This window comes from Dermacentor albipictus, chromosome 9, assembly GCF_038994185.2.
Source record: "Dermacentor albipictus isolate Rhodes 1998 colony chromosome 9, USDA_Dalb.pri_finalv2, whole genome shotgun sequence".
NCBI lineage: Eukaryota > Metazoa > Arthropoda > Arachnida > Ixodida > Ixodidae > Dermacentor > Dermacentor albipictus.
This window is the reverse complement of record NC_091829.1, coordinates 41,236,859-41,253,119: the sequence shown is the minus strand read 5'-3', so window position 1 is coordinate 41,253,119 and position 16,261 is coordinate 41,236,859. Positions and strand designations below refer to the sequence as shown.

Sequence of the window (16,261 nt, the reverse complement as noted above, 5' to 3'; positions counted from 1 at the left end):
AGTTGCATCGAACCATTTGTCAAATAGATAATGAAGTTTGTTTATTCAATGCATGCGGTTTCTTTTTTTTTTCCATCGTGGAATTATAAATTAGCTGTATGCATTCCAATAGCATTCATTCTAATACACTGCAAGATATTACTTCAAACGGGTGTGGAATAAATAGCATACGCGCTAATATCACAAATTTCCAGTGCAGATCAAATGCTTTTGTTTTGAATTGAAATATTGGACTCAAGAACTTAGAATTAGATTTCTTCGGATTACGGGGGCTTATTACGAGGTGTTGAAACGATGATTGTAGAATGCCCACGCACATATTCCAACATATAACTATCTTTCTTTTTTTCTTCTTCCAGACATGAACTGTGGCAGACTTTCACTTTCTCAGTGCATTTCAGATTTCCCCAGTCGAGTGATATCGCAACAGCGTTGCACGAAGTAAAAGTAACAGCTTTACCATTTATTCCTGTTATAAGTAATGCGTGTGTTATAGAGTTGTAATTCAGCGTAATATTCAATTTTTCACAACTCGAACTCTCTGCAAGAAGACAATCAAGAAATAACCGTTATATAAATGAAAAAGCCTAAAAAACAGAGAGAGGTGTAGGTATGCTGCAATACCACTTAGGGATGTGCATTAATTGGCGATAACAATTTGCGTCCGTCGTCATTCACAAAGTGGCAGGGGGCGGACTACTCTGCCATATTATACACTGCTAGCAGCGTTCTTGCCGCGGTAATACCGAATGGCCAAAATCTAACGGGACTGGGCTACGCGGAACTATAAAAAAAAGGGAAACGGGGCAGCATAGGCGCTGTTCTGGACACTATTAAATTTATTTATTTATTTATTTACAAATACTGCTGTCTCAGATTCTGAGACATAGCAGGAGTGAGTACAGAGCAATAAAAAATACAATTACAGATACTTTCAACAAAATTCACCAGAAGACAAGAAAACATTAACAGAATGCATAATTACGCAATTCATTTTCAAAATGCTCAGTACCGAGTCTGCGCAGATACCCATCATAACCCATCTCTTGACATATTGTATACTTCGCCATGTCATGTCTAATTAGCTGCCAGCTTAACGTACACTGAAAACATTTGCTGAACAGAACTCTGCCGCAAATGTCTGCCAGAATGGCAAGTACTGCGGTTCAGCCAGCGTGGAATTGAAGAGCAGTGTACATGGGTTTGCCTGAACTTCGTCCTCCTGGCTTCAAGTGCCTTAACAACTTCGCAAAGCCTTTCATTTTATACCAAATGTATTGCCTTTCAAACGCAACAACTCACGATGTTTACGCATTCGCATACATAGGCAGTCGCTTGTCTTCCCAAACTCTCTCATCGCTGGAAAGTTTCAAGTGATAAAGCGTAAAAAAATAAAAAAAGAAGTAAAGCTGGTTCCACGCAATGAAAGCTGTCAAAGCAGAGAATCTGGTTCTCGTTTTCTCAAGTTTGAAATCATGTTTAGTGCAATTTTTCATGAGCATTTTGTCTCGTTGTCCTTTTGCTGGATTCGAGCTTCGGTTGCGGATTGCGCACACCCTTCAGCTGCGTGAGCTTGTGATCAAACCACAGTGTATCCCACACCTTGCAGCTGCGGCCGCACTCACGGTCGAGGAATTATCTCTTGAGCCGTCCATCGGCACCACTCTCCGGGGGAGGAATCTGTCTGCGTTGGCGTCTCTGCTCGGCCTCCTACTCTCGAAGTTGCGATTTAACTTGCCTCAGCTTGCGCTTGGCTTGGGTTGCCTTCTCTCGCAAGCGGGGGTTGGCTTGCCTCCACCAGCGCTTGGCATGCCCTTCTCGTTCTCGATACTCGGCAGTAGCGCTTTCACTTCGCTAGCAATTTGCGTGCGCATCTCGCTTTCGAAGCTCGTGATTTGCGAGACGTCGGCGCTGCCGCTCTCGTACCATCTCCTGCTGCCGCTCGCGCGGAGCGTAATGAATAGTGCGAAAAGGCGCGCGCCGGCGAGACATCTGCTCCTATACCCCTCTCCCCCGGTGCGTGCTCTGCCTCCTTTTACGGGACGGCGGACGCCGGACGGCCAAGGCTCGACTTGGAACAGCTGCGCTGTTAAAAGATACCGCTACGAGAACCTCTCAAGCCACAACCACAAAGATTAGAGACAGATCAACGTATCGTCTGGAGGCCCGTAATTCTCATGGTGGCTCAATGATCGCAGCTGTAGTGTTCCCCGTGGCATTTTTTTGTAATAAAGTGTGTGGTTTATACAGCCTCCGAGATCGAGCAGCGCGCGAGCACACCACCCACTTTTGGAGGTTGTGGTTTATATGTAGCGTCAGAGATTAGCACCCTTATGATCTAGGCGGCCCCGGTTGACAAGTGACAACGCCGTTTCCGATTTACCCGAATTGCACAATGGTGGAATCTGGCTAGCTCCAGTATTTACACATTGCTTCAAGCAACTCTGGTAAATCAAACCGCCGAGGCAGTCTGTCACACGTGCGACTGCAAGATAAGCGGGTAAGCGGGAACGAAAAAAGAAACTCCGAGGCTGTTCCGCCCTGCTAAGGTAGATGACCAGCGAAGCTGTAAACTTAGTGGTAGAAAACTTCTGGTATGGACTTTATTGGTAGCACTCATTGTCACTTGGTAACGAACGTTACAATGGCTTTCTGGTTGCTATGATATACACTGATGGGCATACTCGCTACTAGAAACACATTCGTTGATAATGTACGCCGCTGGGTGGTTGGTTGGGCCGGATCGGTGTAGCATCTCAAGCAATATCTCAAGGTAGTGGTTTACAGGAAACGCGTAAACCACTATCTCTTCGGTCCCGACACATCCACACTCGAATCACCGACAACGACCACAGGGGTAGTGTATAATCGCGACTAACCCACGCAAAGTGAGTGGTGAATCTCTGCGTTTTGAGTCAATCACAGATGCCGCAGCAGCCCTCTGGGCCTCTCTGATTGGCTCAAAATGCCGTCATTACTGACATGTACAACATGGCGGAATTCGACAATGTCAGGAGTAGTACCGCGGCTCTGCCAACGCCGTCGTCTGGCTCAGCGTGCGGCCCGACGCCCTGGCCATGCGGCCGCATTCGGGGCTCCGACGCAGGTCGCGTGGCCGGCACGTTCTTTGATTGGCACTTGGTACCGAGCTTCACTCACATTGACATTCTATAAGACGCCCGTCCTCCAGTTATTCCTGTCGAATTTGCCCAGAGTTTGACGCTCTGCGGGTCGAGGCCTATACGCAATGCCTGCGCAACGGTTTCTTGTGGCGCTCCAATCTACTACTAAAACCTTAACCACGTAGTACGAAAGCCAGTGAAACAAGCCCAAGCATTATTTAGCGCTAAATTCACTTTGGCTGAACCGCAAACAGAGGACAAACAATGAAAAGGTGCCGAATTACACTGTCGCTTTTCATTGCCACCACACTAAATCAATGAGAACTCCTTTGAGGGGCTTCCCTGCACAGTGAACGCTTATCGTTTTGGGTTTTCATTTCTCTGTTTCTCTGTTTGTGCACCTGTTCAGGGACACGAAGTGCTTCATGGTGCTGCTCCTCTCGTGCTGCGCTGCGTTTGCCGTGCTTGCGTTGCTGTTGGGCGTGTTCGTGGCCACCAACATCTTCATTGGTAATGACCCTTCGTTGGTCGCGATGCGAAGATTCTATGCTTCTGATTTCGTCGCGGTTTGTACGCCATGTGAGACAAAATGTTTCTCTTTCTTTTTTCATGCATTTGGCACGTAAAGTGGCATTTCTATCCAGAGTCTATAATGCGAATGATTATTTGTTTCATTCTTGGTACTTTGAGGTAGCTAGGTAGGTTCTTGTTTAATGGTGAAGTTCAACCTCTGCTATCAAGCACAGAAGCCCGGTGCTGCAAGTGGAAGGCAACTGTCATCTTATTTTTCTTAATTGCCTTAATTGCAAGTTCACTCATTATCAACACACCAGTTCAGAGAACAAGCACGTGAAAGGCACATGCAAAATATACCAACTAGAGTGCTTATTATAACTATTGGCTGTATTGTGAAGGGTTAATATAACACCGACAATCATTGCGAAGGGCATTCTTGCTCTTTTTGCACCTCCAGATTGGCGCTTATACTTTCGCGGAAGTGCATTCGCGCGGGTCGTGCATCTGGGTTACAGGAATATCCAGACATTCTGGAGCGCATGAGACTGCGTGTGAAGGCCAACGAGCATTACTAGGTCAAAAGGAAACCCCTGTATCGTATATTGTTTAAATGTGATGACCTCACAGAAAAATAAATATACATAGACCGTTTCATCGGGCGAGGAGGATAGGGCTCGCGGAGGGCCTTTCCTCCTCTCTGGCTTGGGTGATCCGGCGCGGCGCTGCTTGAAAGTATTGCTCTCGCGTGCTGCGGAACAATTTCGAGATGTTTTAGATTTTACTTTGTGAAATTGACGCCATGTTCGTTCATATAAGGTCGTCAGGGAAGCCTTTCGGTGCATCGGTAACTACTGTAGGCAGAAATATGGCTTGGGGGCGCGTCGTAGAGAACTGAACGAACACAACCGAATTCAGCCGCAGTGTACGCGCATCATCATCCCTGCGTGTATGTGTTGTTTACCATTTTGCTTATATCGATTTTAATTCAACAAAGAAAACCGGCGTCTCTGTATTACCAGTATTAAATAGTAAATCAGCTCACTGTCTGATCATTGGCGCAGGGAGTAAAACATAAAACATAAGAGCGCATGCTCGTGCACGGCCAACCTAAGGCAACCACGAAACATCTGAGTGGCAGGCGCTATCAAATATTTGTGATACACTAACGTTGTTCTCACGCATTTCAAGTCTAGTATGCTTGAAATTATATGTCTACGCTAGCCTTGCTGCATGGGGCCTATGGCGCTGCTCAACACAGCGATCACTGCGGTTGGTGAGCCAGCACGATACTTATATAAGCTGTGTGCTTCGGCATTGCCTTTTTGGCCTGTATACAGGCATATTATATGAGAGGGTTCGCATAAAAAGAATGCGATGGCTATCTATGAGCGCCAAATTTCTCTAATACGTGTGAGTGCGTCGTAGAGAACTGAACGAACACAACCGAAAAGAAAATTCGGTTATCATCCTCTTTCTCTAAAAAGCAAGCGAAAACGGGCAAACGCCGCACAACGTTTATAAATATATGACCGCTGATGCCGTATGTTTGGACCATGCGCTATATAGAACAAATATATCTGTAATGCAGCACCTACTACTGATTAGGACGCTCGCGCAGTTCGTAAACGGTCACTTTGCTGGACAAGTTTAATTCAGACTGTAAGGTATGCTGCTATTACTCGCCAAAACTATTTTATTCATGGGTGGAAACTTCATCTATCCCACCAAGTAGTGACGCAATGTAACCTGCAGCGGACAGTTTGAACGCTTGTCAAAGTATAACAGCACAGCTCCTATCGTAGCAGAACGGTACCCACGCTGTTACGATCGTCGCGCATGTTTCATGGCTCCTAAACCGCAGCTTAGAAATAGAGGATAATATTGCATTAAGTCGCATTAGTGATTGGAACATTCGGAAATACACAATTGATCTCCGAGGCTGATTGTAGGCTCAAATATGCTCGCACACATCACGCTGCGTGTTCCGTCCACCTCAACGCCAGCAAAAATGCCGGCCATGACGCCTTAACCACTTCAGCACGTCTCACAGAACCGTTTGCCACGTAGAAGACGCATGTCATACTAAACAGACCGTACCACCACGAAAGCAAACGCCAGAACCTACCGCTGAGCATATACCTGCCATGCCAAAGACCCAAGCCAGTATGGCGCTGCTCATAGGCGGCCCCACTGCGTTCACAATATGGCGGCGCCTACGAAAAAATGGTCTATAGGGGACACGTGTTCTAGGTCTTCGTCATAAATAATGCTCTTATGGACCCTAGTTTAGCTGTATTGAATAAATTTCTTCTGGCCTCAACTTCAAATCAATAGGAATAAAAATTTGAGGCTTAATGTCCTCCCTTAAGAGTGGAACGCGGTAGCATTTAAAGATCACTGGCGGTTCCCGGCAAATGCAGCTTATGTAACCGTAATGTTTACCGGGAAGCGCTGGCGGCTCATGCTGTCCATGAAGGTGACATTTCTAGTACAAACGCGGTCTTTTTGCGTGGGTCGATGCCAGGGGTAGTACACAGCCGCGCCAAGATAATCATTTTTAGGTATCTGTTGGTTCGCACCTTTAATAGTTGGGTCTGAGAATATTTTAGATAAAAGGCATGCGCTGCCTGGGTTCTGTTTCACGACATTTATATGTGCACAGTCATTCTCAAGATTGCGAGGGATAACTTCGTCATATATCTAAGACAAGATATGAGCAACTTTAGTGATAGAATAGTGTAGCTATATGACCCGCGTATATCACGTGGCATATAGCAAGACGTAGCGTATACATATAGCTCAATACATATGGATGATTTTTCCCTCACGGATGACGCCACCGACGCCCACACCGGATTTTCTGCGACATGAGGCTCTTAAAGGGGCCCTGAACCACCCCTCGGGCTTGGTGAAATAACATAGTCCATCGGCAGCATACGCTGTAGTGAACATCTCAGCCAAGTTCTGCTCTTGTAGGCGGTCCGTGGAGCTCGCAAGCGGAGCGCGAAGTCACCTTTCTCTCAAACGCTTTCGTTGAAAAAACCCCATGATCCTCACTCTTTTCTGTGTGCTTTATTTCGTCATAAAGTACACTCCAATACGCGGCTGCTATTGGTTGCTGCGCTCGGTTGCAGCGCGGCCGCCGCGAGGTGCCGCCATGAGTCCAGTGGCTAAGCTCACTGCGGCTCTCTGAGGACAGCCGCGTTGGCTTACATTTAGCGCGGCATAGGCACCAAACCAAAAATTTGAACTGCGTGCCACGGTGGCGTCTCCGCCGTAGCCTTCGCAGTGCAAGGTATTGGAGGAGAAAGGGGAGCACAGCTGAGGCCGTGTTTGATTGCCGATAATTACGCTTCTGCTGAACGCATTGAAGTACTTTTTGCGGCAAAGTGGTTCTGAAATAGCATATCTTCGCTTCAAATGTCTTTCTCCACTTCGACAAAAAGTGGTTCACGGCCCTTTTAACGTTATCGTATTGAAATTCACTTTTGCAACGAAGCTGTTACACTTCAGTTGGTCACGATACATCGGGCGGGGCCTAAACTTGAGCGGCCAGATTGGTGGCGCCAGCTAGTGGCGCAAAGCTCAACCACACAAATACAAAGCTAATTACTATATTCTGCTTAGCTGCTGGCGTACATTTTCGACAGCAGCGTAATCATGTTCACAATTACGCCGCTGCCAAAAATTTGCACAAGCAGCGTAGCAGGATATAGTGGGTTACTGCAGTTTTAGCGGCGTTTGTTTCCGCTCTGGTCGCTCACGTTTACGCCCTCGCAAATCCGGCAATCCGCCCAAGCCGCCCCCGCTTACCGGAATAGCGGACAGGCTAAAAGTACGTAGCACTCTACGTAGAAGCCTCCCCGCATACGTTTCCCGGTAAAAACAACTGTTGTGCAAGCTGTCGCGCCTACGGCAGCTTGCGACGTGAGGAGCGACGTCACTACCCTTTCATATATAAATGAACCAGCCTAGCAAGTGATTTCATTGTTTTTGCAACACCGCTATAGGTAGGCAACGCATAGTTAGGACTGAGGAGGAACCGTGTGAATACGAGGAGGGGCAAAGGGAAAAGAAACGGCAATGCGACCCGCGCCGGCATGCTGCCAAAATTACCATTACTACCATTACTGTGAATCAATAAAAAATTGCATACACCCCCCCCCCCCGCCCCACAGCAGCTGTAGTGGTGGTTTTGAGCAGCTTTGCTGGACATCCAGTTGCGCAGGGCCAGTATGGCGAGTATTTTTATTTTTTACTTTTAGGTACAAAAAATTTTTCGATCATAAGGACTCGTGCTGGGATATATAAAAAGCAAAAAGTATCGGTGGTCTGCTACAGCTTGTGAGCCGACGACTAAGACCGACGAACTCGCTGTGCCGCAATTTAAGTCGTCCCTTATTGTTTTCTTCTCTTAATTGTTTATTCACGTTGTAATTAAACCTTACTGCAAGGTGTAGTGCGGGTGAATGAGACGTTCTTATGGAAAGTACATTGCAAGAAGGCTCTTTCAGTACAACTGTGATCATCATTTAGACCATGCCGTGCTCGCCACAAAGCCTAGCACAAAGGATCACCCGGCTTTCGCAATGCGGCAAATCGATCGTTATAGGAAACTCGCACATACACTGGTGCCATATTCCCGTCTATCTAATGCAGGTGCCCTCCAAATCGCGACGGCCTGGAGCGGCTCCCTCCGAGTGGAAACCGATCGCCAAGGCTTTGCTTGCCTTGTAATCAATCAAAACTCTTTCGAGTAGACGACATATTCGCGAATGCACTAGGCTCCGAGACGCAGGCGATGATCCAGCGTCGTATGGCGCCGTACTTTCTCTCTCGTTCTTGCGACTGACTCGTACCTCCTGCCCTGGCGCAGATGAAGAGGATGGCCATGAGAATCATGACAATACCACTTGGAAGTACGGGATAGGCGGCGGCGGCGGCGGTACTATAACAGCCACCACAGTGGTGAGTTTATTGCTCGTAACGGGCGCTAGTGACCACGCCGTTGAAGCGAGAGATCTTCAACGGCGTGGTCAATGGCGTTTATACAGGTATAGTTGACGAAACGGAGTTTCACCAGCTATGGTTTCACCAATGGTTTCGCCAACTATAACTATAACTATAGTTTCGTCAACTATATAGTTTCGCCAACTATAATTTCGCCAACTATACCTGCATGTGCGGGAAGGCGGTAGCGGGCGATGCAACTGCACGCAACTGCACCGTGTGTGTAGATGCAGATACGCGTGTTTGTGATGCCCTGCAAGATGAAGCTGCTTGCAACTGCAGGGTGTGTGCCCGTGCAGATCCGTGCATGAGTGTCCGTGCGTGCGCGCAGTGTGAGATGCAACTGCGCGTATCTTCAGAGTGTGCAGTCTGTGAGATTGGCACCTTTGAAGTATCTGGCATGTGACTTGCTTACAAAGAAAGAGGCTGTGCTGAGAGGATAATCGAAAGAAAAATGTTCACTCGTCGTGCCTGTGGACCGTGGAAGGTATAAGGTATTGTTTCTTTCGCGAGAGCGATAGAAAATGCCCTATATCTCGATTTGCAATTTTCCCTTAAAATCCCGATAGAAGGCCCTATTCTCAGATATGTTCTCATACCATCAGGAAAAGAGATCAGCTGTTTCCCAAATTAAAGTCACCAATGATTACCATGTGTGCTCTGAGAAACTCATGCGCACTCGCGTGTGAGTCGGTGGTTCGCCAATGGCTTGAGCTCGCGAAGTGAGCAAAAGTTTCAGAAAGTACACGTGTAATTAGCAATAATCATACTGTAAACTGAAGATTAATAGTTCAACCTTTGTTTTAAATGGGCGTGGAACTGCAAACTTAAGGCTTTCCCTATCGCTCTCTGTCTGTCTCTTCTTCAGAATATCTCATAGTCGGAGGTAGCACGGCCCACGTGCACACGATGAGCGGAGATTTATTATTATTATCATGATTACTGTGTGAGACAACCTGGTATTTGTGCTTTTAATGTTGTCGAGTACCGCACGAAACCAGTTGATGTTCGCAGCCCTTCCTGTCATATTTCGTGTGCGATTGCTAGCTCTGTAAACATGTCAGACTGCTTCAACCCTTGTATCCCAGCTTCCCGCGTTAATAACTGAAGGGCATCTTGCTTTTGTAGTCTAGGTGGCGTCGGCATAGCGCAACCCCAGAGCAACGGCTCCGTCGGAGTGAAACAAAACAATAGCTTCGCTCCAAAAGAAGGGAAAAATTGTATATATAGCCTTGGTGCTGTGGCTTGCTCGTCATGGTAAGCTTGGAAAGTAATAGCACTGTCCATGAACTTCCAAGATCTGGCCCGCGCCGCCGACGGATCTCAGAGGCTGCGTGCTGTTCACAGAAGTTCGCACAAGCATCACTTGAGGGAGCTCTGGCGATGTCGCCTGCAGGAGCTGCAAGTGTGACGGTTTATCCAGCACGGGAATGATGGCCGCACTAGATGGATTTGTCCAAACATTGTCCTTCTGGATTCACACAGCTCTGCGATATAACTAATTAATTATTTTGAACAAAATACCGCGTCATAAATGAAAGAATGTATTTGCATTGTTTATGTTTAATTGCCGAGTTTAGAAATATGACTGCCTTGAAATTCAAAAATTCAAACTCTAAACGATAATACAAGGAGAACGTTCGAAGCTACAGGCAAGGATATGAATATCCAAGAGCTACTGACCGTTCTCGTTGTATGGGAATGATGTCACCGTCAGAGTTCCCACTAGGAACTTTGGTAGAAAACCATGTGGTGCTGTACAACCTAAGGAAAACCGTGGCTGAGTTCTGCGGTTGCATCTGGTTTATTGTGACCCCCGAGACAGCACTATTCCACTGTTCGCTAAAAGATCGGTGCACGACATTCTCCAAGGCCCTTTTCTTGACATACCACGATGTCATTGCTCCTCCTACGAGATGATAGCCCACTGTGTTCGAGGCTTAATTGCGCAGAAATAAGATGAGTTCGCTTTATGAAATTGAATGCAGAACGTTAAATGCATGGATATACCACTACGGGCATTTCAAAACATCGTATGGCGATTAGCTCACTGCAGTATAAATACTTTCTGCTTTAAAGTAAAGATCGCAGCTGTGTAGATCATTCGGAATTTCGAACACAAATGGAAAGTGCTCGCTGTTTGTATCGTATTCTATTCAAGAAATCCCGAAATTTTCCGATAATCCTTTCTATGTGGGTATTGTTGTGATCGGCCGTTCAGGACGCGACAACTTGCGGCCACAGTTCAGTCATTGACAGCGAGGGAATAGCCGCGCTGGTCAATGATACAGCTGTCACCTGTCAGCAGCAGTAACTGGCATGTCAAAGCCAGAGATGCGCTCAGTATTACCCGGCCACCACCCCTCATAGTACGATCGGCGTCGGTAAGAAGGGCGACCTACCTCCGGATTGGTGGGACCTGGCGTCACCGACCCCCTGGTACCGGATTGGGGGAAGTGACTAAACAAAGATCACACACGGCATAAAAGGAGCTACTGACGTCGGGATTCATAAGCAACTACCAATTTATCACCAACTTTTCTGTATTTTTCTATATTTCATTGCATTTTCTTGTACTTATGTAAATATACGTGTTGGTCCAACGTCCTGAATATCGGACCCAGCCTCACGTTCACTTACCCCTCCACGAGGAAAGTGGATCCCACGTCTTGGGACCCCGAGTCGCAAGGATAACACTTATTGCGACCTCGAGCACTGGAGGTTCATGCAAGCAAAATTGCTCTGAATAATTCTGAACGAGCCAAGTCGTCGTCATAGCACAGAGGGGACACATCCTGAGCGAACACACGGGACAGAGAACATATGCTGGCTGATTTGCTGTCATCCGCTAGAAATGCCACAATGTCAAACAGCCTACATATACGAATGTGTACGAATTTTGGCAAAACCATTTGTTATTGAATCAGTCTGAGCGTATATGCACATTTTATTGCAACGTGCGGCGCTCCACTGCCACACTTATCGCCGTCAACGAACACAACAGCTTATGTGCATCGGGTGACGTGCTATTTTCTCGTTTGATAATGTGTCATGATCATGGTAATACAGGTAGGGGAAAGTTATTATTGCTTTTATACAAAGCTCTTTACTTAACCTGGCGTCAGTTTGCGAACGGCATAACATGCGCTTACAAAATAAATATATATTTCACTCTTTTGATAAATGAAGAAATGTTCGATATTCTAATGACGTTTTCTATTTCGAATATTCGTATTAATCCCACTGTGAAATTTCACTACTCGGACAACCTGCAGATTATCCATGCATGCTCATGCATGAACGTGTGAGAGTTCTGGACCACTGGCATTGTCACGTGCGAGAACACAACCCACTCCACGTGCCATTTGATAAAAAAAAAAACAACAAGCGAGGACGAAACCCGGGGCTAGGTTTTCGCAGGAAGTGCTCTTAACAACCAGCCCTGGTTACGTCGATGTCGACATTGTAGTCAAAGCTGACGCACTCAAGATGCCCAGTACAAAGGTGTGAATCGAAGAAAGATTATTAGTGCAGGAACACAGGCGCAATGCATGCTCATCACAGCATTTGAAACGTATACGGGCAATCTTTCTCGATTCATCATTCGTCTACGTTGTCCTTTGCAATGAAAGTACAATGGAGGTTATATCTTTCCTAAACGCAGACGAATGCTATCAAGACCCTGGCAAGGACTCCGGTTGTGATTGTCACGCCTCCAACGGTTCCTAAGACTCCAAAGCCATCAGCTAGCACTCCTAAAGCAACGCCCAGTGTGACAACGCCGACTCCATTGACCACCCCGCCAGCGCCTACGACAACAAAGGCGCCGCCACCGCCCCCACCGTTGACACCGGCCAAGAAACCGTCGACAACGACGAAGGCGCCACCAACAACGACAGAGCCGCCACCAACAACGACAGAGCCGCCACCAACAACGACAGAGCCGCCACCAACAACGACAGAGCCGCCACCAACAACGACAGAGCCGCCACCAACAACGACAGAGCCGCCACCAACAACGACGAAGCCGCCACCGACAACGACGAAGGCGCCACCAACAACGACAGAGCCGCCACCAACAACGACAGAGCCGCCACCAACAACGACAGAGCCGACACCAACAATGACGAAGCCGCCACTGACAACTACGAAGCCGCCACCGACAACGACGAACGCGCCACCAACAACGCCGAATCCGCCACCAACAACGACAGCGCCGCCACCAACAACGACGAAGCCGCCACCGACAACTACGAAGCCGCCACCGACAACTACGAAGCCGCCACCGACAACGACGAAGGCGCCACCGACAACGACGAAGGCGCCACCGACAACGACCAAGCCTGCACCGACAACGACCAAGCCTGCACCGACAGCGACCAAGCCGCCACCGACGACTCTGCCTGCCGCGGTGACCACGTCGGAACGTAAGTCGTTTTACGTGCACCCATCTGTCTACATAGGCGAAATAATGTTTGTCGCTGCGAGGGAAGCGAGCGCCAGAAGAGGAAGACGCCTGAAGGTCGGGAAGAGAATCGCAGCGTTCGCGTTCTTTCCGTTTGTGCTTCGACGCCGCGGTGCTCCCTGCGCATGTTCGCGGTATCTCATCTTTGCGTGTGTAGCAATATGCAATTTCCCTGTAGCAAACCAGGGGCGGCTTGCACAAACATTTAATAACGAAAATAACAGTGAACTTAATAACGTGGTCTAGTGCGGACTGCGAGTGGTCTCAGAAACATTTAAAAAGGCGTTCTTAAATTCGTCCCTATTTTCGTTATTAAATGCGTAAGCATTCCCATGGTTTTCCAACGAAAAACTGTTCGTCCATGCTTCCTTCGCGCAAGAGAATCGCTTTCAAGACAGAGCGAGCCAGCTATGTAGAAAGACACATGAGCTGCATCACGGGAATTTCGGGATGGGCCAACTTGAAATCTGGGGTAGGCCAAGTTACTTGTGGAGGTTGGCCAACCTGAAATTTGGGGGCAAGCCAACCTGAAATTTGGGAGTGGGTCAACTTCAAATTAGGGCACTGGCCAACTTTATATTTGGGGTTGGTCAACTTGAAATGTGAGGATGTCCCAGCATATACTTAGGGATTCGCCAACGTTAAATTTGGGTATGTGCCAACTTACATTTGGGGGTGGGTAAACTTGAAAATTGGGAGAGGGGCAAACTTGAAAATTCTGGATGGGCCAAGTTGAAACCTGCGGTTGCGTCAACTAAAATTTGAGGACGCTGACCGGACGCCGGCGCCAGATTCTTCTGCTATACGGTGCCCTTAAAGGGACACTAAAGGTTTCCAGAAAGTCAAGTTAAAGTGGTAGAACAATGTTCTAGAAGGTCTAAGGCGTCAATATAATCGCGAACAGAGCTTTAGTAACCGAGAAATTGAGGTAAATGCATGACACGATTTGAGACCCCCCAGCGACATTCCGGTACTAAACCGATGACGTAAGGTCTCCCCGTAATTTATGTTACTAATATACAACTACTCGTATTAAAAATATCATTTCATTCGATTATAAGACGGAAAAATATGCTACTTGTCTACGTCTATTCGATTCTAAGAAAAAATAACATTTTGACGTTGCCCTTCAGTAATATGGGCGTTCGAAAGGTTTCGTTTTCGCTCGACTCTGCGCGCTCGACTCTGCGCCGCGCACGCTTTGGAGTTTCAGTACTTTCGTTATCGCGTCGTGCTGTGAGGGTTCTGCTGGATCGCGAAACTTTCATTTGGAACAAGCAGCGAGAATGCCACGTCCATGTGATGTCGTGGGAAGCCCTCGTTGCTTTCCCGCTCCGGAAAGCCGGTGTCGAGGCCGCCGTCGTAGTACGCAACGACGCCGGCAGTGCGAGCCCTCAGCAGCAGGTTGCGCTCGTCGGTGCTCAAATCGCTGAAGTTGAGCCCACCATCACGAGCCAATCTGTCGGTGTCAGGGTCCATTGCGACGAGCGTCGAAGTTAGCGTCATGGAATGAAGTACCAGCTTATGGGCGTATTGCAGTATAGTAGCGGCGCCTGGTGGCGGTGCGGGAAACGACATCTGGGTCATGCCAGCTTGGCTGTGGCGAAGCACGTTTCTAGGCCGAGTTTTGCGTCCATTCGCACTTTTTTATGCCCTGTTGCGAGTGCGAAAAGGCTCACAGACCAAGCCGACCACGCTGCGAGCTCGCCGCAGCCTATAGTTTAACGAAAACGGACTCTCCGTGTGCCGTGGGACGTAATGCTTTCCTCCTTCCGCTAGCCACCATACTCCCGCTTTCGCACTGCTGTCGGCTCTGTCTTGGCTCTGTTTCTGGCCGCGCGTTTGCGTTTTGCGCAGAAAAGCCGTAGCGCCGTCTGCGGACGCCGTTCTACTCACCGATGGCGCAACGTCACTATGAGACCATGATGTCAGATCTCCTCGATCGGAGGGCGGGCGATTTGAACTGCGCTAGTGGTACGCGGACGCTTCAGAACGCATTTTCTCTTAAAATAAGTCTCTCCTTGGTACGAAACAAGCGTTTCAAGGTTTCTGTGATGGTATTTCAACAGTCCACGTTGACTTAATAGTAACCTTTAGTGTCCCTTTAAGAGGAAGCTTTAGCTCGGGCCCAACTCCGACGCGGCTTATTCAAATACACGTAAAACGCAAAAGCGTTTTTATGAGATAACCCTTGGACCGATTTTAATGAAATTTGTTGCAGTTGAAAGAGAAAGTTGAATTCTAGTGACTGTTGGAAGCGGAATTTCTATTTAGGGCTTGAATTTTCTTAAAACGATTTTCAAATATTTGACCGTTTGAAAAAAATAGAAGCCCAATTTTTAAAAATTGCTAGCTCTGTATCAACAACAGATAACGCGGTTCTGTGAACGGCATCCATTAGATCATTGAAAGCGGACAAATTCGATATGTCGTTTTACATCTTACGTGAATTTGTTACGTTGTTCACAAGGGTTCTGCAAAAGCTGTATTTCCGTGTTACTAAATTTCTTGAGATTCATGTGTAATATATCAATTTTGTCCGCTTTGGATGTACTATTAGATGCATTTCACAGAATTGTATTATCGTTTTTCCTTTAGGAGTTACGGAGTTGTAAACTTGACAGTTTTGTTTTTTGAGAATTTAGGATTTTCGCCAGTTTTTATTAAAAGATTGACGCCCTAACTCGAAAATTCGAAACCAACAGTCACTACACATTAGGTTTTATTTTAAATGCAACAAACCTCGTCAAAATTGGTGCAGTGGGTGCCGAGAAAAACGAATCCTCTTTTTACATGTAATTAGATAGGAGCACCCGAGCTAAAGCTTCCTCTTAACGCTATCGCATTAATAATTACTAGAACGAACTGTGGCGGTGTGTTTCCGGGAGCTGCAGTGGGACCACTTGAGTCAGCGTGGTAATTGTGGGAAGTACATGGATTTGCCTAATCGTTGTCCTTCAGGCTTCAAACGACTTCGTGATTTTTAAACTCGTAATTTTCTACAATTCACTGCGTAATAAATAATTAAATCAACATTATTCAAATTGCCCGATGGCATGATTCTAAGACAGGACCTCCAGCACAGACGCCCAATATGGAAACCATTCCGCCACGCACGCAGGTATCGACATGCGACATATAACGCCCT

At 47.3% G+C, this 16,261-nt stretch overlaps 1 protein-coding gene across 1 annotated transcript in view; it reads left to right on the top strand.

Annotated features, from left to right (window-relative positions):
- The window catches only part of LOC135916493 (uncharacterized), a 188,095-nt gene that overhangs the window by 17,472 nt on the left and 154,362 nt on the right, over window positions 1–16,261 (top strand). The window contains exons 6-8 of the mRNA XM_070525432.1: window positions 3,532–3,632; window positions 8,515–8,606; window positions 12,313–13,075. Of these exons, the coding sequence (XP_070381533.1) occupies window positions 3,532–3,632; window positions 8,515–8,606; window positions 12,313–13,075 (956 nt within the window). The remainder of the gene's footprint in view (window positions 1–3,531; window positions 3,633–8,514; window positions 8,607–12,312; window positions 13,076–16,261) is intronic.